The sequence below is a fragment of the Bison bison genome, unplaced genomic scaffold (genome assembly GCF_000754665.1).
Source record: "Bison bison bison isolate TAMUID 2011002044 unplaced genomic scaffold, Bison_UMD1.0 scf7180017864474, whole genome shotgun sequence".
NCBI lineage: Eukaryota > Metazoa > Chordata > Mammalia > Artiodactyla > Bovidae > Bison > Bison bison.
Genome location: NW_011495035.1, coordinates 9,391,028 through 9,416,635, shown reverse-complemented (window position 1 = coordinate 9,416,635; position 25,608 = coordinate 9,391,028). Strand labels below are relative to the sequence as shown.

The 25,608-nt window shown below is 42.1% G+C and overlaps 1 protein-coding gene across 3 annotated transcripts in view; it reads right to left on the bottom strand.

The window, feature by feature from the left end:
- The window catches only part of CNTN4 (contactin 4), a 999,337-nt gene that overhangs the window by 9,941 nt on the left and 963,788 nt on the right, over window positions 1–25,608 (bottom strand). For 2 of the 3 annotated variants that reach the window (XM_010862023.1, XM_010862024.1), the window contains 9 exons: window positions 23,393–23,568; window positions 18,060–18,180; window positions 13,778–13,936; window positions 10,933–11,082; window positions 8,734–8,804; window positions 7,458–7,692; window positions 4,834–4,946; window positions 4,088–4,274; window positions 3,543–3,655 (listed from right to left, as the gene is read on the bottom strand). In XM_010862023.1, the coding sequence (XP_010860325.1) occupies window positions 3,543–3,655; window positions 4,088–4,274; window positions 4,834–4,946; window positions 7,458–7,692; window positions 8,734–8,804; window positions 10,933–11,082; window positions 13,778–13,936; window positions 18,060–18,180; window positions 23,393–23,568 (1,325 nt within the window). The remainder of the gene's footprint in view (window positions 1–3,542; window positions 3,656–4,087; window positions 4,275–4,833; window positions 4,947–7,457; window positions 7,693–8,733; window positions 8,805–10,932; window positions 11,083–13,777; window positions 13,937–18,059; window positions 18,181–23,392; window positions 23,569–25,608) is intronic. The other variant, XM_010862025.1, reaches the window with a different exon arrangement.

The window sequence follows — 25,608 nt, the reverse complement described above, 5'->3', positions numbered from 1 at the left end:
GGTGTGCTGCGATTCATGGGGTCGCAAAGAGTCGGACATGACTGAGCGACTGATCTGATCTGGCACATTTATTGACGATATTTTATTGAAAGAATTAAGCCACCTTAATCCATTTACATAACCTGCCTGGCTCTGTTTACTTTGTGATACTGAAACCAGACACACTCTCTTTTTAGTTTAAGTGTCATAAAGTAGCTCGACAATTTGTGCTGAAAGAGTACTTGGGGCCTTAAACTTCCTAAAGTCGACTTCTTTTGTGGACTGTTTACCCAAGCAGAAAACCCACAGACCTAGACAATTTAGGTAGAAAAACACAGATACACACAGATATGCACCAATGTATAATTTTTATAGAACTATATATCCTGAACGCTGACACTGTGCGTGTAGCATTTCAATATCTATAACCAGGTATGCTGAGATCCCTTGGGATCTAAATGAGGATGCGTAGGGAGTCTGGTTCCTCCAGTCCCAGCTCTAAAGAGAAGGGAAGGAAATGAATCGAATGGGAAGTCAAGAAGAAGTCAGAAAGGCCCTTTTCCACCTTGTTACTCCTTCACCGCCAGCACCTGAAGCATTTCAAACCTCATACCCACCTATTAGTGATGCTCCCTAAGGCATGAGATTCCCACCCTCGGGCGCCACTAGATATTCCATAGATACAATTTGGCTCTACAAAGCACAATGAATCAACATGAAGGCCTAAATCCATGGTTCTCCTTGTGCTATCTTTTTATTATTTCCTGAGATTGTCCATTCCTCAATTTCAGGATAGGTCTCTGTATCTTAAATTGTAATGTCTTTTTTGTTTCCTTTTTTTATTTTAAATTAAGTCTGTGGTTGAACTCTTGTGATGAATATATGAAATAAATACATACTGGGTTGTTCTACCAAAAAAAAAAAAAATAGTTTATATCATCTGATCTGCTGCTCACATCTGCAAAGGTTCCATGCTATCCGGCTGTAATTTGTTCCAATGTTTTCTTCTAGTTCTACAGGAGTAAAAATTTCCCCAAATACTGTGGAAAGCCCCAGTTCTTTTCTGGGAGGTGAACACTTCCTTGCCAGCCTTGTGCTGCTTGATTCCCGCACACCTGCCTGATTCTGTGCTGCACGGGGACCCTTCTAGATGTCTGTAAAAGTGTCTGTTGAATTAAAAAAAAAAAATATATATATATATATATATATATATGAAGGGCCTCCTTGGAAAAGTGCTAATAAGACAAGTTCATATGAGTTTCGGAGACAGGGCTGGAAGACAAAGAAGTAGCAACTAAATGATACTCATTTTTCAATTCTTCTTCTAAAAATGCCTATAATCTTTTAGACTCAGTTCACTGAAGCAGACTTCAGCTTGTGTATACATCTCTGCCCTGTGGAAGCTGATGGCACTCCAAGTCCTTTTACTCAACAGCCTTCGGTTTTTGCATTTGTAAAATGAAGGGCTTTGGCTGGATGATCTCCGGGATTTCCTGCCCAGCTAACATTTTGCTTGGTTCCCTGAAATTCTTTAGGCAGCTCCCTGCCGTTCAATTTTATTTCAGCACCGGTTTCAACATGCGGTTTAAAAGCTAGTAAAAGCTTCTCTCATGGAACTCATGCCCCTCCTCAGGGAGTGCTAAAGCTTTGGGATTTTTATTGTGTTTTCTCTCTCCTGTTCTACTAGCTGACACTGGAAGCCAGGAGGAAGACTTTCTGTCACCTGTACTTTTTTCCTTCTTTCCTTTGGTTTGGTTAAATTAATTCAGGCCAATCACATCTGCATCTCTTTCATGCCGTGTTCAAAGTCCCGGCAGTGTCAGCATGGGTCAGAGAACTGTGAGAACCCTCTTCACTCTTGCCTTCTTTCTTTGCTTCGTTTCAGTCCTTTCTCTTTCATCTTCCAGCCTCCCAAACCCCATGCCTCTCTCAAGTTGGATAAAACTAGTCGGATGAACTCTTTCCAATTATTTCACACTAAGAGACTAATGATTTAGGAGTTAAGGAGATGAGGGCTCCCTTCTCACACCACTGTGGAGAACGCATCCTCGGCTGGAGAAATTCAGCCGGGGACCATTCAGGCTACGTGCTCATGAGGCCCACTGTCTGAGGATTCACAGTAAGTCATCAGCCAATTACAGTTACCCAAGAGGATGGAAAGTACTTTTAAAAATCCGACAAATTGTGAGAGCTCTGGCCACCAGGGAAGGCTTCTCATCTCAGACCCGATTAAGGATGCAGATGTAGAAGGGGGCAGTCCCAAGGAGAAGGAATAGAGCCGTAAAGGCTTGGGGGAAATGAAGACACTGGCAGATTTCTCCTTTAGCAAAAGAGAAATGCAGTCCCAGAGAGGTTACGTGATTTACCTAAAGTCACATAGTGACTAGAGGATCAAGACGTGGTTGTTTTTGCTCTAGTCTGTCAGACCCTTCTAGAAAGTTTACTTTTAAAAAGGGATCCAGTGGAAGGTTGTAGATCAGTTCTTAGGGACTATTTCCCTGCTGCAGAATATAAATCACCGTGGCGCATGGACAAAGGAAAACGGTCCATAGGAGGGAAGCTTTCCGAATCCTCTAATCACACCACTCAAGGCTAACTGTGTCAACTCCCAGCCCTGGCTTCACAACAAGTGCCTGACAGCACTGTCAGTGTGCTGCTCGCCACAGCTCCGGACGAAAATGTCACAAAATAGCAGCATACAGGCCTGATGCATCCTGCCGACTAGTTCTGTTCAGCCTGTGTTGCCTCAAATGTTCTTTAAAAGTGAAACAAAACAGGATACTTAAAATGCCTTTTAATTTTAATGACTGCGGCACCACAGCTACAATCAATTTCCTTTTCTAGTTTATTAAAGTCAGGCCAACATTTATAGGATCAGGTAAATGAATTTCCTAAAAAATTCTTGTGTATATGTGTACATCCGAATCCATATACACATGCATGTATATGGGCTTCCCTGGTGGCTCAGTGGTAAAGAATCCACCTGCCAAGCAGGAGATGCGGGTTCAATCCCTGGGTCAGGAAGATCCCCTGGAGAAGGAAATGGCAACCCACTCCAGTATTCTTCCTGGGAAATCCCATGGACAGAGGAGCCTGGGGAGCTACAGTCCAGAGGGTCGCAAAGAGTTGGACATGACTTGGTGACTAAACAACATCAACAATATCTCCATAACAAAAGGGACATGACCAAAAATAATTAACCATTACTAACACTGAGAAGTTACTACTGTTGATTAAAAATGTGATCAAGACAAGAACAAAACAAAACTGACTTTGGAGATATTAAAAATGTGGATCTTCATGATTTTTTTATAGACCCAAACACAGGGTCTTTAACCGCTTCCGATTGACTCTGCCTGAGACTGAAGTTTAGGCGATTCTCTCAATCCTGGTCAGTTGTCAGGGACCATTTATAAAACTCAGACCAAACCACTTTGGGGCAGAGATGCAGAAATGAGTCTGTGAGAGCATCATCTGCGAAAGTGAGGACAGATTCACGAGAACAGCGTGCCCCCATTAACAGCAAGAGTATAGGTGCCTTAGCAAAAAAAGAAATTACCCACTTTGTATCCTTTTACTTCTGACTCATTATCCAGGGCCTTCACTTGATCCCAATTGAGGATAATTTTGGAGTCCGATGAATTCCATATGATGTTTCCGGGGGGTTGACTTGGCGCTATAAAAAAAAATTAAGATATACGAAGTCACAGATTATTAAGTCTCAATGGATTCTGAGGAATATCTCCTTCCTAGAATTTGAGAGTGGAGGCAATTTAACGGGCTATTGCACTAATATGTGTCTTCAAGGTCACTAAAATCTGACGAGATACAGCGCTGCAAATGGAAAAAGATTCAGTTGGTCGCCTAACATTTATAGCTAAAAGAAGTAGCCCTTCCCAGTGAGGAGAAAACATTTATCTTTCTGTCCTCCAGAGCAATGAATTTTGCATGGTATTCGGGAAGGTTCAGTTAAAATGCTAAGGTAAATCTGAATCTCCATAATGATACCAATTAGTATGCAAATGATCACTGGGAGGTAGGGATGGGCAATGAACTTGGAATATGTTTGATGAATCCCTGAAATATTTCTGAGCAAGAATATTCTTACGTGGCTTTCTGGTTGTCACGTTGACTGTTGCACTGGCGGGGCCTGTCCCAGCAGAATTATATGCCTTGACAGCTAAATGATACAGGGCACTGCCTTTTAAGTTGGTGATTTTTGTTGACGTCTGATTTCCTATTGTTCGTATTTTTCGAGCATTCTCTTCTTTGTCATCATGTCTCCAATATTTAACCTGAGATAACACAAAGGAAGACCTTGGATGTCATACCTATTGGGGATACCTCCAATGTGATTTTTTTTTTCATACAAGATTCTTATGACAGTGTTAATTTTCTGTATAGCAAGTCATAAGCAGAGCCTTCAGAACCAAGACCTTTGTGTGCACTGAGAAATAACTGGCAATAAAAAAAAGGCCCCCTCTTTGTTCTGAGCTTCAGAGTGAGATGGGAAATTGCTACAACCACTGTTGCTATTTCTCCCTCCCTGACCCCCACCTTGTTTTGAGGCCAAGTGATCCTGGGTGTATCAGAAATCAAAGCTCAACTTGCCAACCATCTTATATATTCTCAGACCTGCATGTGTTTGGACAGAGGTCTCTGTAATTCAGAAAGAGGAAGCTCACAGCAAAATGCTCAGTGCCTTCATCCGTGCTCCTCTAGAAGCCACTGTCTTCTAAAACAAATGTCTCTACATGGAACTCGAGGTCTTTTTTCCATCTGTGTGTGTGTGGAAAGATCTCACTGAGGGGTACAGACCCTTACCCAGAACCAAGGCACCCATCTCTTGCTTACCTCATACCCTTGTATCCGACCTCTATTCTTCTCCATAGGGGAGGCCCAGAAAACTTCAATGTCTGTTGCAGAAAGACTTCTGGCAAAGATGCTGGCTGGTGGTTTGGTGGGTTCTGCAGATGAGTGTGGAAAAATTTACAACTCTATCAGCTATATTCAAATAAGGTTCTGGATACTGGCATCATAGATGCAAAGAATCCATTATTGTAGACTAATCTTTACTGATCATGACCCAAACATTCACTTCACAGAGGACCCAGGATTAATGGCTGGGAGGGGGTGGTGATGGAGACGGTGCTGAAGAGAGCAGTTCAAAGTCTTTGGCTTCTGAATTTAGAGTTAAGTGAAAAAGACTCTGACGCTGGGAGGGATTGGGGGCAGGAGGAGAAGGGGATGACAGAGGATGAGATGGCTGGTGGCATCACTGACTCGATGGACATGAGTCTGAGTGAACTCCAGGAGTTGGTGATGGACAGGGAGGCCTGGTGTGCTGCGATTCATGGGGTCGCAAAGAGTCAGACACAACTGAGCGACTGAACTAAACTGAACCGAACTGGAAGGGAAATAAACCAGGAAACTGAAGTTTAAGAGCCAAGTTCTCCTAGCCAGCAATTTATTTAATATACATCCTTCTTAATTAGCATTTGTCATAGGTGAGAGTTCCACTCGCTGTTATGAAAATGAGAGAGACAGAAAACAGGAGAATGAACTGACTTGACTAAGTTACAGGAGGGCTGGGTGACAGTTCAGTTCTGCACTGCCAGCTGTATGTCTTGGACAAGGCGTTTATGCTTTCTGGGCCTTAGCATCCTTAGTTGCAAAGGAGAGTCTAGACCAAGTCTGTCCCCCACATTTCAGTTCTTTTTGCCAGATTTCTGCCAGAGCTATGTACCATTTTTATGTGAAGGTTTTCCTGTCAGTGGTCTTTCTCAAGGAAAAGCTTAGGCATATTGTAGCTGTAACTTCATGAAATTCTGGTTTTGATTTGATGGCTGTAAATTTTCGGATGCAATTCAAACCAATATATAACTATCAGATATTTTTAAAGGTTCACCTAGAACCATTAACAGTAACTTGTGTGCTCCTTCTGAAATCCACATTATGTTCCAGCACATGCTGGAGGTGGAGGCCACTAAGGTTGTGTCTATTTATAATAATGTATTATTCTATCTGCGTGTTAATTCACTCAGTATTTATTAGGGGTCTGTGTGGCATACATGTTCAGACACTGGTGACACAAAGGTGAAAAAATAAATATCTGGCCCTCAGGAAATACACCTTAGTGAGAATATAAAACTGTAACTCAAAATTTATAATACATTGAGATGAGAATTATAACAGAGGAATGTTACGGTACAAGGACAAAGAGAAGCAACTCAGTCAGCTGGCCTCAGGAAATGAGAGGAGGCCTTAGTTGTTCAAGTTGAATTTTGAAAGGTAACTGTGAAATCACAAAGTGGGCAAGGCGGAGAACATTAAAAGAAGTTGAAGCATATGCTAGGGACTCAAGGTTCTTTGGATAACTGCAAATCCTCTGGCTATGGTTGGAGCATGGATCATGCAGGGAAATGAAGCAGAAAAGAGAGGTGAGGGTGAGATCATGGAGAACTGCTGAGTCTAAGGGGCTGCCTTCTCTTTCTGTACAGAACGGACTGCATCTTCACTTACTCCAAATCAATGACTCAACTTGCAACTGTTTTAATATGGTCTCATTCCGAATATCAGCTTTGAAACAATGAAGGCGAACGCCGATGGAAATGAAGGCCATTATGCAAGGCATTCTAAGAGCAATGCTAGCACTGAGGCAGTACAAATAAATGAGAACCCCTCAACGTGCTAACACCATGGGTGACAGTGAGAACAATCACATGCTTCGTGACTCTCTACTTAATAACAGAATAATTTTTGAGTATACTATGACATATGAAAAGTGGTAAGAGGAAATGCAAATTATATTTTAGTGTTCACCTAAAGCTACAAAATATAATTCTGTTGAAAGTAATATTACATATAAATGGAAGATCTTCTATAGTGCTTGTGATTTTGGTCCTTAGCATTGGAATTAATAGTGGATATCCATTTGTTTCTATATATCATGGAGTTGCTATCTTTCTAAGAGATTGGTGGAAGACAATGAAATGTATTTTTCATACTACACTTTTCTCAAGTCAGGATATGCCTTCAATTTATGGGTAGTGCTAAATTGACGGCACATCCTGAAATCAACATCTAGGGCTTCCCTTGTGGTCCAGTGGTTAGGAATCCACCTTACAATACAGGGGGGACACTGGTTTGATCCCTGGTCCAGGAAGATCCTACATGTGGGGTGTGTCGGGGGGTAACTTAGCCAGAGCACCACAAATACTGAGTTTGTGCTCTGGAGCCCACCAGCCACAATTACTGAGCCTAGGAGCAGCAACTACTGAAGCCCTTGCACCCTAGAGCCCATGCTCAGCAAGAGGAGAAGCCCACACACCTGCAGTGAGAAGCCCGCACACCACAGCTAGAGAGTAGCCCCTGTTCTCTGAACCTAGAAAGACCACATGTAATGACGAAGACCAGAGCAGCCATAAATAAATAAACAAATGAATAAAATCAATCTTAAAACTGAAGAAGCATCATACCTTCTTCTGCAGAATATACCACCGTGGTGGGACTGAAAGGGCCCTCTCCTTTATTGTTGAAGACACCCACTTTAACCTCAAAAGGAGAGAAAGGACGCATGCTCTCATTCCTGAACACGTATCTGGAGGCGTCAGCGGAGGCCAGCACCGTCAGCATCCAGATCATTTTGCCGTAGGGTCGGAAGGCCACCACGTAACCAAAGCCTCTGCCGTTCTGTAACTCCTCAGGGACCGTCTGTGAAAGAAGGGAGGTGGTCTTCAGAGACTGCAGTAGCTTGATTCAAATGCCACATTGTCTTATTCCACCACCACCCACACCCCCATCTTGCCTCCATCCTATCTCATCGTGGGTTTTGTGGAGAGTCTTCAGTTTGGGACTTGCCATCAGTCTAGCTTCGATATTCAGAGGGGACTGCAGCAGGAGTTTAAAAAAGTCACCGTAAACCTACAGTGGAAAGCCTGGCTTCCTGATGTGGGAGACCAACTCTGAAATTGTTGGAAATGACGGTGGGAGACACTGGACAGTTGATCTAAAACCCAACATTTCCAACATGTACCATCCAACATGATTCTTCCTCCAGCGTCACACAGATACTCAATGAAGCAGCTCTCATCAAAGAAGTGAGAATCATCTTGCTCAGCCCAAATCTTCCCTCTCAGCTCAGAAGTGCTGACCGGGAAAGGGTGAGTGGTTTATCTCACTGCTGGGGCTTTGGTTAAATGACAGATTTGAACTTCTGGGCTTGTTGTCTAGAATCCTTCAGAAACATTTAGAACTTTTGCTGAGACTCTGACTTCCTCTCTCAAAATCAATTTTCAATAAATGAGTGACTAATAAACCTCTACGTTTTTAAAAATAACCTTACACAAGAGGGCTCCAGCAGCAAAGTCAACCCCAGGAAATTGTGTTAGCACACGGAGTCTAATGTGCACAATTGGCCTTGAAGTAATTCAGGAAAAAAAGAAAAAAACTGGTTTTCTTTAAGCCAGACTTCTTTTATGTATAATATTACATACACTTTTTTTTCTTGTGTTGTCTTCCCTTTCATGATTGTTTTTTCTGTGATGAACTGAATTAAAACTTAACTCCATAATCGATGGGCAAACATCATCTCTTCCTGCTGACCATTAATGTTGTGAAAGGGAGTGTCTGCACTCAAATGGATTTTAGGTGTTAAAAACAGAGGAGGAAACTTCCTAGATGTGTTTAACACAGAATAAAATGATAAGATAGCCTGGACTAATGTGTGTTGCTGTTGTTTCATGATTCATTTACCTCCCAGGTTATAACCAGTTCAGATTTGCTGCCTCCACCACCACTGACGTTAGCTGGGGTGACTTCGGGGACTGTTGAGGAGACAAAAACAAGTCATGTCAGGTGACCAAGGCCAGGAGGGCCACGACGGTGTCGGGCTGAGGTGACCCACTCTAACGAATACTCAGATGTGCATGGCTTTGTTTTCTGAGGTCAGAAATGGTATGATCAAGGGGTCTAAAGCATCAGTTCACAGAAATGAAATATACCAAGGAAATCACTATTCCATAGCGACCTATTTCCCATTCAGCAAGGCACATCTATTATCGGACAAGACTGAACAATGGTTCAGCTCCACCCTTAGAGGCCGAGGTTCAGGGGGATGAGAAAAGGACCGAGGTTCTGGTTCTAATGCTTGGGTAGGCATTTATTAACCACGTGGCAATACACGAAGGAGAGACGATACACACTCTGCCCAGGCAGAGTTTACAGTCTAGTCGAGGGGGCAGGAGCACACGCAGGATGATTACAGAGCGATGTCGACAGCCAACAACAGAGCCGCACAGACAGAACGGAGGCGGGCGGCAGCCTTCGGCAGCGCGGCTGCTCAGAGCAGGGCTGGGCTAATGGCTTCTCAGAGCAACGTGAGTTGTGAGCTGGGTGTTGAAGGAAGTGGTGGACAGAGGTTGACCTCTGGCTCACTGTGCTTAAACTCTTTGATCCCCAGTTTTCTCTGTAAAAGAGGGGAAATTTGGCTAGCTTTGTCCTCAGGACTGCTGAGAGGAATTAATTAAATTATGATTTCACAGTGGGGGAGGAAGCATCGGGATTATTGGCTTATCATCATGTAAGTGAACAGCTCCAGACAGAATCTGAAAATGTCTGGCTGGGGTAGAGATGTGGTGCCTGGGTATGTCCCCTTGGATAAAGACAGTGAAACAGATCTAGATGGATTTGTGTCCAAGAGTAGGGTCAGAGGCCCCATTTGCTCTGGGGCTTTGCTCTTTCTTCAACAAACTCTGAGGATGAGATGGTCAGATAGCATCACTGACTCAAGGGACATGAGTTTGGGCAACCTCCAGGAGATGGCGAAGGACAGGGGAGACTGCTGTGCGGCAGTTCATGGGGTCACAAAGAGTCAGACACAACTGAGCGACTGAACAACAATAACAACGACAAACACTGGTCTCATCACGGTTGGGACCTTCACAGAGACCCACACCTAGGCCTTCCACGCCATGTGAGACAAAGACAAGGAATGTTGATGAATTCATACTCTTCTCTCCCTGCGTTCACCCAAGCTGTGTATACAGAAGTTCCTACTGAACTGTTGATCGGGCTTGCATGAATTAGCAGGAAGGAAATGGCAACCCACTCCAGTATCCTTGCCTGGAAAACCCCATGGCCAGAGGAACCTGGTGGGCTGCAGTCCACAGAGTTGCAAAGAGTCAGGCATGACGTGACTAACACTTTCATTTCTCAACCTTAGCTTTTGGGAAGGGTTTATGCCCTAAGGACAATTGGACTGGACATTTCTGAAGAACTTAATCTTTGTCACTTGAGATTCCTGTGAGTTGACAGCATTTGAACTGTGGTTGTGCCTTTAAAACAATAATAATCCTGGTAGGAAAGTCTTGGTGACAAAGGAACCAAGGAAGAAAGACATGGCATTTGAGGGAACTAAGACAGGTGTCTCACCCTGGACCAGGGAACCCAGTGAAGAGTGAGACTGTAACTCTGGATTGAAACTCAGTGCTGGGACTCACAGAAAGAGAGAGAGAAAGAACAAACCAGTGGTTACCAGTGGGGACAGGAGTAGGGGAGGGATGTTGTAAGGGTAGGGAAGTATGGGGTACAAATCATTAGGTACAAAATAAGGTACAAGGATACTCATAAAACATAGGGAATATAGCCAATAGTTAATAATAAGTATAAATGGAGTGTAACCTTTAAAAATTGTGACTCACCAAACTGTACACCTCTAACTTGTATAATATTGTACATCAAATATACTTCAACAAAAATAAATAAATAAAAACAACAATAGAAAGGATACTCCCTGCTGGTTAATAAGCTGAGCATCTACTGGCCTCATTTCTGATGACTGCAGTCATTGTAGGGAAGGATGTTTAACATTGAAGCTCCTTAGGGCTGAAGAACAGGGTGATTAAACGCCTCTCCCTAAGGAGCAGGAGTTGCTGTATTCGGGGTGCTACTCACGGGCCTCTTCTGTCCTCCGCTTCTCAGAGGGCCGGCTGGGCTCCCCAATCCCAATCACGTTGGCTGCAACTGTGCGGAATTCATACTCGACCCAGGGGTTCAGACCCACCACGGTGGCTGTGAATGTCTTCCCATCGATGAGTTCTGGGACTGAAAGACATCGAAAGAAAGTGAAATAGTTGATTTTAATACTTGTCCCACTTTAAGAAAAAGTATTTAAGAAAAAGACTGTGATTCAAAGTTGTATGTAATAAAATACTGATTAAAAGGCATTCAAAATTATATGCCATAAACTTTAGTTATTACAAGGTTAAAAAAAAGGTGAGGATGTTCCATAGAATTCCGTGTTAGGAAGATTGGAACTTGGTTCATCACCACCATCACCGTCACTGTATCCAGGGCACCACCGCAGGTCTGAGGGCAGCTGCACAAACAGCCCTTGCACGGCGGTCATCCCAGATCACTCCGCGCCAGACCAATCAACTCAAATCTCACACCAGCAGATGATACCACAAAGACAGTCTCCAAGGCCCAAGGCTACCTGACTGTAATCACTCTTGTTCTCTCTCACATGTTTCGCGGTTTTTACTGAATAGGACTGGGCACATTGTTTAATTCTTACAACTACCCTAGGAATACGGTGAACTTACTCTCTTCATTTTTATAGATGAGGAAAAGGTACCACATAAAGGTCAAATGACTCACCCAAGGTCACAGTGGATTTGCATCTTTGACCACATGGCCCAAGCTCCATTATAACAACTGCGGCTACTGCTAAGTCACTTCAGTCGTGTCCGATTCTGTGCGACCCCAGAGACGGCAGCCCACCAGGCTTTCCCGTCCCTGGGATTCTCCAGGCAAGAACACTGGAGTGGGTTGCCATTTCCTTCTCCAATGCATGAAAGTGAAAAGTGAAAGTGAAGTCGCTTAGTCGTGTCCTACTCTAGCGACCCCATGGACTGCAGCCTACCAGGCTCCTCTGTCCATGGGATTTTCTAGGCAAAAGTACTAGAGTGGGGTGCCACTACCTTTAACAACAACGGAGCAATAATGATATAGATTGATACAACTACTGTCAGTGAATTGTATCAGCATATCAAAAGAAAGAAGCTGCAAATGTAGAACGGACGGTCCATGAAGAACACAAAAAGCGGGATCAGAGAGGCAGCATTTGACAGTGTTCATTCAGCAGGGCTCCTTCACAGAGGACGGGGCTCACTGCCTGAAGCCGCAAGCCACAGAGCCCTGGACTTGGCTTCTACACTCTCTGGGCAACCTTTTGGGTTTTGAACTGATTACCATAAAGATTTCCCAATGGGCCCAGGGGATGTCCCTGTGACAAAGCTGAGGCCCCAGTGACCAGACTTCAGTGACTTCCAGCCTCCTTGGGACCACATGTATACAATCCTTCCCTCCAAAGGTGAAAAGTGTGGGCTCTGCAGTCAGACAACCTGGATTCTAATCCTGAATTCACTCTTAGCAGCCGAAGAACCTTAGGAAAGTTGCTTAACCTTTCCACGCCTTGGTTTTCTCACTGTGAAATAAAACTAATAACATCTATTTACAGTGCATTTGAGAACACCCAAGAAAAGCACTTATAAGCGCTCAACCAATTCTAGTTGTAGCTGTTTTCTTTTGTATACTATCCTTATCATTGTTGTGAATATCAATATCTTCATCCCCCTCCTTTCCTTCATCATATTTATGCAGTGATTTACTTTTTTTTAAGTTTCACAATCACTTCTGTATAGGGTCATAACTGTTCTTATTTTGCCCATTTAACAGAAGAGGAAAATAAAGATGTATAGAAATCTGCTCAGGATTAGAAGTCGTATATCCTTAATTTCCAGATTTCCTTTCCTTTCTTCCTGAAACACTCCCGTGACCCAGGAGAAAGTCAGTGTCAGCTGGAAACACAGAAACCCATTTCTGAGGTCAGATATGCTCAAATGGAAAAACCAGAGGAGTGTGCAACGTGCTTATAATAACTGTTTGTTTTTTTCCTCAAACAAAACCTAAATAAAATAACAAACTGAGTCAATTGAGAGGTGTAGACAGGAGCAGAAGTGGTAGGCCTACTCACGTATGCTTCAACAAAACCTCATGCCTCTTCATACTCAAATGTATCCATCTAAAAAAATGACAGCAAGTCAAGAGTCTCCATGCAGTCCTTAGATACAGGTTTCTTGAAAGCTGGGTACAAACCTGACAGGCTGTGACTATAGAGTAACGAACCCGCTGCTTTTCAAAGTGCACCGCTAGAGGCGCACAGACAATTTCAGGTAATGCACAGACAGATGACGCATTTATTTTTATAACAAATGTATTTCCAAATACGTTTAAAAAATAAAACCAACACAAGACCTTGTTGGCTTCCCTCATAGCTCAGTTGGGAAAGAATCTGCTTGTAATGCAGGAGACCAGGGTTCGATTCCCAGGTCAGGAAGATCCTCTGGAGAAGGAAATGGCAACCCACTCCAGTATTCTCACCTGGAGAATCCCATGGACAGAGGAGCTTGGCAGGCTACAGTCCATGAGGTTGCAAGAGTCGGACACGACTTACCAACTAAACCACCACCACCGCCAAAACCTAACATCATTTTAGATACTGTGGCTTAGAACGAATTAAAGAACCAGCAAATTTGAATCAATAGAAAGAAAAATATTAAATAAATGATAGTATGGTGGGCTGAGGTCTGGGAAACGCTGCCTGAAAGTCTCATCTGTAGCGATGTGTCTGAACGAGAAACAAGAGGCCCCTCAGCCTCTGCTTCACAGCTGTGTCCATTCTGCCGAGTTGCCAAAGCCCCGATGAGACACCGGAATCAGAGGTTCAATATAGTACCTGTGTTGACCGCTTGCCAGCCCACGGAGAACGGAGTCCTGGCTTGAATGACATACATGGTGATGGGGCTGTGGTTGTCAGGCCCGGGCCTCCAGGAGAGCTGAGCCGTGGTGTCTGTAATTTCATCTATAGTCACGGCCTCTGGGGGGCCTGGAGGACCTGAGAAAGAGCAAGACCCTCAGAAGTGGAGCAGTGTGTTCAAATGTCCAAGCAAGTGACCATTCGGTTGAATGGTCAACACTCTATTCAACTCTTGATTCATCCAGCCCCAAGTTCAACACTTGACAATTCCTTTTTGAATACCCGTGAGGTGCCTATCTTCCTTCTAGGCTCTGAAACTACATAGATGAGTGAAACATGGTGTGGCCTCCTCCCTCCAGGGGTTCACTACAGAATAGGAAAAACTAATAGGTACCCAACAATTACAATAGAATATTTTTTTCCAGATGCCAAAGGAGAATATTGGGGTACTATGAGGAACCAAGTTCATTAATCCACCCATCATATATTTACAGGTTCCTACTATGAACTGGACACTGTTATCTGGGGCTACAGTGGTGATAAATGAAGATTTGAGTCTTCTGAAAGAGGTCATTTCTACCCCTGATGGTGTGAGAAAAAATGACTTTAGAACTTTGGGGTCACAGAGTTTTTCTGCATAGTCCAGCTGCACTGGGATGTCCACATCAAATGCCAAAACACAGTCATGTGCGAGGGAACTGCTGTGAAAAGTGGCTCATGTTCAAGAAACAGAAGTCTGTGGCTTCTTCAGAGAAATTTCAAAATCAAGTTGGAGCCTGAGGACCCACACCTGCAGTTTCTGTAAGTCACACCTGTATTTTTCTACTTCTGCTCTGGAAGTGCACAGAGCACTGTGCTTAGACCACCAAAATGGGAGGAAATCAGTTTTAAATGAAGGCTTGAAAAACATAAAGAAACAGAAAGCTGGAAAGTGGTTGGCAGGCAATCACAAAATAACACAGAGCCGGAGCAAAGACCCAAAGCTGTCCTAGATTCCAATATGAAAAGCTCTTAGAAGGCAGTTAAAGGCATTTCTAATGAGTGAACAGCTCGGCAGAGACGTCGAATGCGAGGGAGGGAGACAGAGCCACAAAGTTCCTGTGTGCTAGATAGGAGTAAGGAGATCTTCCTAGGGGGCAGAGGGATGTGCTGATGCCCAGGAGAGCGATCAGATGTTCTGCCAAAATACTCCGGGGCCACGGCACAGGGGCAGGGAAGAAAGAGACCTTTCACAGAGTGCTGAAAAGTTAATGGCAGTTTCTACAAGTAGCACTTTGTTCTGGGATTCACTTCTGCATGCTTTCAGTGATGTCCTAAATTTCTCTTTCCTTTTTTAAAAAGCCTTTTTTTATAGACCCACAGGTGAGACTAAATTTATCTTCTCCCTCCTACTCCTGAATGAAAGGTCTGCAAGTCTGCACGCTGGCACTGATTAATTTTCCATAGTGACATTTCGGCACGCCAGTCTAATGCCACCTAGATAGAGCTGGCATAACCTCTGGTCTTCAGGATTCTTATTAACCACAGAAAGTCCAGAAGATAATAATATAATTTTCTTTTTTCTCACCAGCTTTCTTATCCCAGCGTTCCCATTCCTTTTTTTTTTTTTTTTTAAACTTTACATAATTGTATTAGTTTTGCTAAATATCAAAAAAACAGATGTTCCTTCCATGGCCTTTAGAATCAAAGTACCACAAAGGAGAAAAGCATTCCTCTCCAAATCCTTCAATGAATTCAATGGACGGGGAAGAGCTGAGCCCACTGTTGGCAAGCAGAAGGAGCACAGGAAGGAGGTGGCCTGAATTTGGCTGCTGGAGATAAGATGTACTTTCACAGTGGGGTTTGCTGCTTGTTATGTTCCTGCTACCCGCCCCACCCAAGGGTAGATACGTTCACACCTCACAGAATGTTTTTACCCATTTGTTTTGGGGAAGTTGGGTCTCTCTTTCAAAATGACAACATGAGCATATGTTTATCCTCTAAGCAGATTGTTTACATGGGCTGGGGCTCACATGAGTTTGTGTCAAAGGAAATAGCAGAGGGGATGCAGGTGTTATGCCTGGCATTCCTGCATCTTTCTCAGGGAAGACTGGCCTTTCTAGCTGCTGTCCGTGTGCTTTAGATTAAATAAAGTAGATAACAGAGAAACAAAGAAGCCAAATGCAAGGCTTTCAAGCTTTTAGTTTCAAATACAAAAATCCCTGACAGGTCAACAAAATGCATATCTGCCTCTCCTCTGCAAAGTGCAGAAAAGCTGCCAAGGGCAGAGGCAGGAGGAGATAAAACCAAAGATTATGGTTTAAAATGGCATATTAATTTATTGGCCTTATTCACTGATTATGCTAGATTTTCTTTTAGACAGCATTTGCAGATTCCTCTTGGTGTTTAATGTTATTTTCTGTGAAATGAAGTATACAATATCACTTAAGAAATTCAACTATTACTGATTTACATTTTTATGATTCTAATTTATTGGTGCTTAAACTGCTGATCTGAACATTATCCTAATTAAATAGAGGATACATTTTCAGCCACAGAATTCCTTCGCCCCCAAGGGAAGAGCAGACCAGCTCTGGTGTATTTTAAAATGGAAATAAACACGGTCCCCTCGGTTATTTTCTGGGTAGCTCTACCCAGGTTGGAAGCTTTCTCTCTTATCTGGCCCTTATCTGTACCATTACAGAAAGGTTTTTAAGGCAATTTAAAGGAGAATCAGAGTAGACCTGATGGAAAAGATATCTTTCTTTAACCTCTCTTGATATCAGTTTGAATTGCTGACTCCCACACCTCTCCCACCCCTGCCAATGCTACGTGCAGAGGATGCAGCCACACTTTCTATTGCTTCCAATAACATCTTGTTCTCTGTGCACTCAGATTTACCCTGCCTCCAAGTCTGGTATCACCTGGATTTTTGTTTTCTTACACTTAACATTCTGCTGGCCAGATTCCTAAACACTTGTATTAGTGTTCCGCTGCATGTTTCGGATCATCAAATCACTCACTGTATTGTAAGTTCCCTACACACAAACCTTCACGTTGCAGACTTTCAAAGAGGCAGATATATGTTCCATCAACGTCAGGCATGAACGACGTTATGCCCTTCCCCTCCTATCGCTGACGATCCTTCAGTTCCACCACTTCCCACCTCTTCTCCCTGCTCCAATCAATAACTCCTCTTGCCTCTTCACTCGCTGCAGCCCCTACATGCCAACTACTGTACTTCTCAAGGTATGTACTGTAAGATTAAAGATCTTTTCTTTATTTTTTGCGTTTTTGTTTTATGTGAAAAGTATTATAAACCTGTTGCTGTACAGTACTAGATAGCCGACTGTGTTAGTTGGGTATCTAAGTTAACTTGGTTGGACTTATGAACAAATTGGACTTACACATGCTCTCAGAACTAAACTCATTTGTACGTAGGGGACTTAACTGTACTTGTGAAGGAGACACTGGCTAAGAAATTATTTTGATGTTCTGATTTGGCTGTGCATTTAACTTGATCAAACCCCTGAGCAAGCATCAGTTTGATTCTGATATATATACAGATAGATAGATAGATAGATACACTGGTTCACAAAGACCAAATTTTAATTTAAAAATATTTCTTAAAGTTCACGTACTGTTCCTTTACACATTGGTTTGGTAAGAATCAGTCAGCCAAGTCACTCACAGCCATGAGGCTGAAGTTAGGTCTTGTCTGTCATATGCAAGACAATCTCACGAATGTCAGTTCCTGATACCAACTCCCTGCTGATTTACTACAACCTAGGCAGTCAGGAAGTATTCCCTTCCAAAGCCATATTGTAGAAACTGGAGAGAACTAATCACTTAAGGGGGAAAAACCTGGGGAAAACTGGTGATGATTTTACTTAAGCCACTCTTAGATCAGTGACCTAAGATACCGATTTGGTTCAGCCTAGACGAATAGCAAAAGGCACAGTGTGATCCTTTTTTAAGCCATTTGCTTTTCTTAATCTCAGTTTTTCTTGAAGTTCCTGTCAACTCCAACACTGTAAATCATGGCACTTGGGGCCTTCAGAGGAGTTCTTTTCAGTAGAGAGTAAGTGGATTTACTCTGCACTTTCTGATCCCCTATGAGAGAAACAGATGTACACAAAACTTTTGTAGACTCTTAACACCTTAACAATGTTTTCCTTCTATTGACTCTGCTGGTAATTCTAAACCACTGAGGCTTTTAGAGCTCTGCACAGGAGTAGATATCACGAAAGTATTTTAAGAATGAAACCCCCAATTCCCATACCTCTCACGATCAGGTCGGCAGCGGCAGACAGCCTGTCGACACTTGTTTGGACCATGCAGACGTATTTCCCAGCATGCTTCAGCTGGATGTTTCGGATCATCAAATCACCAGCTGAATCCTGCTGATAAAGTAGGGGAAAGTGGCTACAATTACTTTTTAATGAGCTCTAAATATCATTATCACATGAAGGACACTGTGACTAATAGATTTATTTTACACTGGCTGATGAAAACATTAGCGATGCAAGCCATGGCCTATTAAAAATGCGTGAGCCTGCCTGTTATTAGTAATAACAGCAACGTCCTCAGGACACACCTCGGATAAGACCTCAGGTGTCTGGCCTCTGCGTCTCTGGAGGAGTTTGTCACCCATGTTGGAAGCACTTAAACTGATTATTTTTTCAAATGCATTTATTTATTTTAAAATGTTTTTATTTTATACTAGAGTATAGCCCATTAACAATGCTGTTATAGTTTCAGAAGAACAGCAAAGAGATTGTCATCAGTTCAGTTCAGTTCAGTTCAGTTGCTCAGTCGTGTCGGACTCTGCGACCCCATGAATTGCAGCACGCCAGGCCACATATGAAGGCAATGGCAACTCACTCCAGTACTCTTGTCTGGAAAATCCCATGGACGGGGGAGCCTGGTGGGCTGCCGTCTATGGGGTCGCACAGAGTCGGACATGACTGAAGCGATTTAGCAGCAGCAGCAGCAGCAGCAGGCCACATATACATATACATATACATATACATATACATATACATATATCCATTCTCCCCCAGGGGGCACTAGTGGTAAAGAACCTGCCTGGTAATGCAGGAGACATAAGAGACTTGGGTTCAATCCCTGGTTCGGGAAGTTCCCCTGCAGGAGGGATGACAACCCACTCCAGTATTCTGGCCTGGAGAATCTCATGGACAGAGGAGACTGATGGGCTACAGTCCACAGGCCCACAAAGAGTCAGACATGACTGAAGTGATTTAGCATGCATTTGCCCCTAAAGTCCCCTCCCATCCAGGCTGCTGCACAACACTGAGGAGAGCTCCCTTGGAAGCACTGAAATGTACATCAAGTGGCTGCTGATTTAGTCCCTTGAGTTTCTTTAGATATGCCCTCAACCTACAGCTTTTGATGGCACTGCAGTGCTTGGGAGCTCTTTATATGTAAAGGCGGGGGAAGGTCCATGCTCGCAGGCACCTGTATTTTACTGCACAACTGTCTTACAGCCAGCATTCTGACTGCTCCTCAGTTTGAATTAAAGAATTATGAGGAGCAGACTCTCCAAGGAAATCTTGCATCCCCTAGTGTAGAACGGGGCTAATTTGCTTTCCAATGCCAAATGTGTGTTTGATCAGCAGATGAATAGGACTCATTACAGCCCAGTATGGATATCTAGGTGCCCTGGAAATATTTATACACCATTTACCAGCACAGTACTTTTGGTAAATGTGAGAAGATGCCGCTACAGGCCGTCACAAAGCTGGCAATTAAACTGAAAAACACAGCTACACCTTAGAGTTTCATAGCTCTGTTAATCAAAAGTTCGGAGAATGGCTGCTTGAGCAGGAGAACACCCTAGGGTTGAGTCAGGAAGCTATGCTTATTTCTAAATCTTGAAGGGTGGCAAGGTAACATAGGTTATTTTGGCCCTATTGTTATTCTTTCAGATGACAATAACATTGGATAATACTTGGTGGTATTTAATATCTGGCAGGCATGTATTATACTGGGTACTGACGTGTCCTGTGAGGTAGGCACTTTTGTTATCCCTACTATACAGATGAGGAAACTCAAGCACAGAAAGGCTAGACGTCTTGCCTGGAGTCACTTAGCTGGTCAGTGGCAGAGCCAGGCTGTGAGCTCACATGGTCAGGCTGCAAGCTCACATGGTCAGGCTGCAATCCCTATCCTTTTCTGGAATGCTATGCTGTCATCTGGAAGGATCTCATTCTAAATTAGTGTGTACTTGGTTTCATCCTTGATTTCAGTACAACATATTATATATTTAGTCAGGGCAATGAAAGACATAGACCTGCCAATAGTTACAAATAGGGTTAGAAGAAGTGCAAAATCATATTGTCAAGAGAGAGCTGAAGCTTTGAAACTTAGCTGTCTGGGGCTGATCCTTGCTGTGTGTCTCTGGGCCTTAGTTTATTAACCTATGAAAGAAGGATTCATTGCCTATGACACTAGCTTGTGAGAAGCAAATGAGATTGTGTGTGTATGTGAAATCCTGAAAACTGTAAAGCAGGGATAAATTTAAACTAGTATTGGGGTGGCCATGGTCAGTATTCTCTGGGAAAAAATTATGTCAAAAATATTAAATCTAATTCAAGAAGAGTTGTGCTTTTCTTTTTAAACCTGAAATCTTTTTTTTTTTTTTAATTTATAACACTTGGATCCTCATTTAGATTCTATTTACTCATAAAGTCTTATAATTGCTAGTAAAATAGGGATAATTGCTACCATATTTCACAGAGTTTCTGAGGATTAAAGAGCTGATGCATATGAAAATGCTTGATAAATGATTAGACATTTTGCAAGTATAAGGTATCATCATCACCATGGCTATTAATACTTCTTTACCTAAGAAATTTCACATCCTAGGATTTTGAGCACAGACTTAAACAAAAAATATTCCTCATAAGGGAGTGTGTGTTGTGAAGGTACAAAGTCTTGGTAGTTTAAAATAAATAGCTACACTATCTCAATAATTTGTTTTATTCACCAAGGGCTGGAAGCTCAAAGAAGCTAGTGGTAGCCTGGAGATTTCCAAGCACAGATATCAATTAACAGAATTTTGTGACTGTGTTGTTTGGAGTATACTTTCCCTATGCATGATTTTAAAGTAAAAGTGAAACAAAGAAAAGAAATATAAAGTCGGGATTGAGGTAGGAGGCTCACAGAAAGAGACTGCAATAACTTTCTCTTTCCCTTCGAAGTCATTCAGACCACACTACTGAGATCTACATTCACATTCCTACCATAAAGAACTAAACGATGCTGTGGTCTGCTCTGCTCCTGACAGAACCATTGGAGGTGACCAGAGGACAGTGAAATAATAAAATAAAATAAATAATAATGAAATAATAATAATAAATAATAATAATTAAAACTGCAGTAGGTTAGCTCTACCAAATGTCATCTTCATAGTACTGACCTGGCAAGTAGAAACTGCAAAATGGGCTTAACTTCAGAATTGCTTCCTTACCTCTTTGTTGTCCAGCACTAACTCCACAGATGTTAATGATCCTGGTGGCTAACACACTTAGCTCTCACAATTTGCAGTGATGTCCCAAACCTCGCACTTAATTCTTTAGCAATGATTGATTGGCACTTTTAGTACTGGTATCACAAAGAGACAAACACTTGCCATACAAAGGGCTATTGAGAGTGATTCCATGGACAAAGGTCGTTACAAAAGGTGGTCATCAGTGTCCAGGGGTGTCTCTACCTGTGCTTCAGCCCACCTTTCTGTGGTTCAGCATAAGGTTCACATCTGTCTTATTGGCAGAATTTATATTTTGATAGCCCAGGCAGCTGGTCTGATTGGTTGTTGACTGTGCCATCCTGAGAGAATATTTTTATTATCTCTCCTGCCCAAAACATTGGTTTTACTATGAAAATAAATATTCTGTTTAATCTGTGGAGGTTTTCTCAATGTATACTCTCATGTTATTAGGACTAATATTACTCTTCCTTCAGTGAATACAATCATTAAAATTCCTCACATACTGTTTTTGGTGGTAGGCACTCTGCTATTTAGGTTTCTAAACCTGAAGGTATTTAGTATCTTCAATGATGTTGTGAAATAGCTAATATCATTCTTTATTTGGTCAAGGTTATTAGGCTGAACTATATTGAAGTGGTCCAGAATGGTTAATAATGGCAATTTTAACCAGCTTTTCTCAACCAGAGTTCCCAGAGACAATCAGTAGACTCAAGTCATCCATTGAGGGAATGAAATAACTCCTCTCTCGTGCATTTAAAATGGTACCAGTCATAAACAATCCTTGGGAGACTTGAGAAAATAGTTACAGAAATTATTTGGGGTGTTTGGTAATTCAGTAGAGGCGTATTGTTTGGGAAAGGCAGAAAGAATGTGAATAATAGGAATAGCACCATATTTCAGAAGATGTTGAGGGTCAACATATCATAGGTATAATTTATAAGCTTTAGTCCATTTATTCTCAATATAAGAGATGGGGATAAGATGAGATGGGCAAATTAGATTCCTCTGGGAGCATGGAGGAAGGGCGTGTTCTCCGTTCAGGCTCATACATTCTGTTGTCTTTGATTAGTCCCCTCCATGATAATGGCAGCTGGAATGAATCTTTTTTAAATTCTGACTGGCGTAGAGTTGAGTTACAAGGTTGTGTTTACTTGCAGCAAAGTGAATCAGCTATGCATGCATATGTCTACTCTTTTTTAGATTTTTTCCCCATATAAGCCATCAGAGAGTAGTGAGTAGAATTCCCTATTCTATATAGTAGGTCCTTATTCGTTATCTATTTTATATACAGTAGTGTTTTATATATAGTAGTTATATTTTATATATGGTAGTGTGTATATGTCAATCCCAATCTCCCAATGTAGTCCTTCCCCCTGGAATCTACCTTAGTAATAGGAAAGTAGGGCTATGTTATGGTAGAAAAACTATTCTTGAAAATGATTGTCATAGATTCAAATTGTTTCCAAATTTAATGTTTTCTTGGTGTGAGTTCAATGGTACTACTTTTTTTTATGGGAAATAATTAAGGCCTTTGGAAAATTCAATCATTAGAATTCAAATTATTTGGAGATAATAAACAATCTGATCAGACTTTCAGATTCAAGAAAGAAAGCCCTAACCTCACAATGATGAGTATTCTACATGAGCCAAAGGGAGTTTAGTCAGCAGTCTAAAAGAATACGAGTAAACTGTCCTCGAGCTATTTTATTAATTCAGTTCCATGGCATATGGTTCACCGGGGGACAGAGAATTTGGGATTTGCAATTTAAAGCTGAGACCTGCAGTTTAGTAGCAATGAGGCCAAGGCAAGCCATGTATCTCCCATAACCCTGAGTTTTCTCATTCATACATGGAAACGAACAGCTAACCTGTAGGTTAAGGATTATGAGGGTTAAGAAAAGGACTGTCAAACAAGTGACTCAATAAACAGGGTCACACTTATGCAAAACAGAGCAGACATTAACCAAGAGTTTTTCAAGGTGTTTGAAGAAAATCGTCAAAGAATAACTTTATATTTCCTTTCAAATTAGTCTACACAAGTTGTTTGACTCACTTTAGTTGCACATCGCATTTACTGTGGATAATCTGATTTTTATACTTACCCCTCCAACTCTTTCAAAGTGGTCCCCATCTCTGTCAAAGTCTATCAGGCGTCCATTAAACGACCAAGTGAACGCGATGTTGAGCGAGTGATCGTGCGTCACCTGGCATGGCAGAACAATACTTTCTCCAACAGTGACGTCCATACTGGAAGGAGGTACCATTACCTTTGTTGGATCTAGAGAGTGAAAACAAAACAGAACAACAAAGCCTATGAGCATAAGTAGCAATAACATGTAGAATTCAAGGGCAGGATGAAATACTAAGGAGTTTGGCTTTATTTTTTCTTAGTCTATGCCCGGCAAGCCTTAGTCATCTGGGAAGCTCACATTCGGGCCAGGAGGTCATTTTTAATATGAAAAGATGAAAACACTCATAATGTGAACCTTCACAGAGCAACTGAACTCAGCTGGGGAGCACTGAGGTTACATCTCTTAAGACACTTGCAGAGGGGCCTAGTTCTGCAGCCTGCTCTGAAACTGCCTCTTGAAAAAGGTTTTCAGATCTCCCTGGTTTCACTAGAAAGCCGAGTGGAAGCAGGAAAATCCATGCTAATTGGAAGCTTTCTTTTTTCTACTATAAAAGTGATACATGTTTAGTATAGGAAAGTCAGAAAATTCAGGGAAGCTGAAAGAAGGAACCAAAGCAAAACAAAATTATGTATAGTTTCTTAGTGTTCGGATAAAATTCCTATTTTCATTTTAGTATAATTATTCCATGTTTTGGACTCATAGCTTTTCAGTTGTTTTGTTTTGCAGTATAGCAAACATGCTACATATATGATATTTCTCTTTATTATCTACTTAAATATAATACGGGCTTACATTTTATCCACAAATTTTTATAATCGGTATGATAGGCTATTAATTGTTTCAACCATTATGAAACTAGTAAATATTTTAGCAAATTTATTATAATTATAAATAATGCTATAATGAATATCTCGGGCAAAATGGTGTGTGTGTGTGTGTGTGTATATATATATATATATATAGCTTATTTCTTATCGAAGAACAGTTGATTTACAATGTTGTGTTAGTTTCAAATATATAGCAAAGTGATTCAGCTATACATATATATTCTTTCTCAGGTTCCTTTCCACTATAGACTATTACAAGATACAGATTATAGTTCCTTGTGCTATACAGTAAGTCCCTGTTGTTTATTTTATATACAGTAGTGTGTATATCAGAGAAGGCAATGGCACTCCACTCCAGTACTCTGGCCTGGAAAATTCCATGGATGGAGGAGCCTGGAAGGCTGCGGTCCATGGGGTCGCTGAGGGTCAGACATGACTGAGTGACTTCACTTTCACTTTTCACTTTCATGCATTGGAGAAGGAAATGGCAACCCACTCCAGTGTTCTTGCCTGGAGAATCCCAGGGACAGGGGAGCCTGGTGGGCTGCCGTCTCTGGGGTCGCACAGAGTCGGACACGACTGAAGCGACTTAGCAGCAGCAGCAGCAGCAGTGTGTATATATATTCCTTCCAGACTCCCAAGTCATCCCTCCCCACCCTCTGCCTTTGGTAATGATACGATTGTTTTCTATGTTTGTAGGTCTTTCTGTTTTGTTCAGTTCAGTTCAGAGGCTCAATAATGTCCGACTCTTTGCGACCCCATGACCCACAGCACGCCAGGCCCCCCTGTCAACACCAACTCCTGGAGTCTACCCAAACCCATGTCCATTGAGTTGGTGATGCCATCCAATCATCTCATCCTCTGTTGTCCCCTTCTCCTCCTGCCCTCAATCTTTCCCAAAATCAGGGGTTTTTTTTCCAATGAGTCAGGTCTTCACATCAGGTGGCCAAAGTATTGGGGTTTCAGTTTCAGGATGAGTCCTTCCAATGACAACCCAGGACTGATCTCTTTTAGCATGGACTGGTTGGATCTCCTTGCTGTCCAAGGGACTCTCAAAAGTCTTCTTCAACACCGCAGTTCAAAAGAATCAATTCTTCGGCACTCAGCTTTCTTTAGAGTTCAACTCTCACAACCATACACAACTACTGGAAACACCATAGCTTTGACTAGATGGACCTTTGTCAACAAAGTAATGTCTCTGCTTTTTAATATGCTGCCTAGATTGGTCATAACTTTACTTTCAAGGAGCAAGCATCTTTTAATTTCATGGCTGCAATCACCATCTGTAGTGATTTTGGAGCCCAAAAAAATAAAGTCTGTCACTGTTTCCACTGTTTCCCCATCTATTTCCCATGAAGT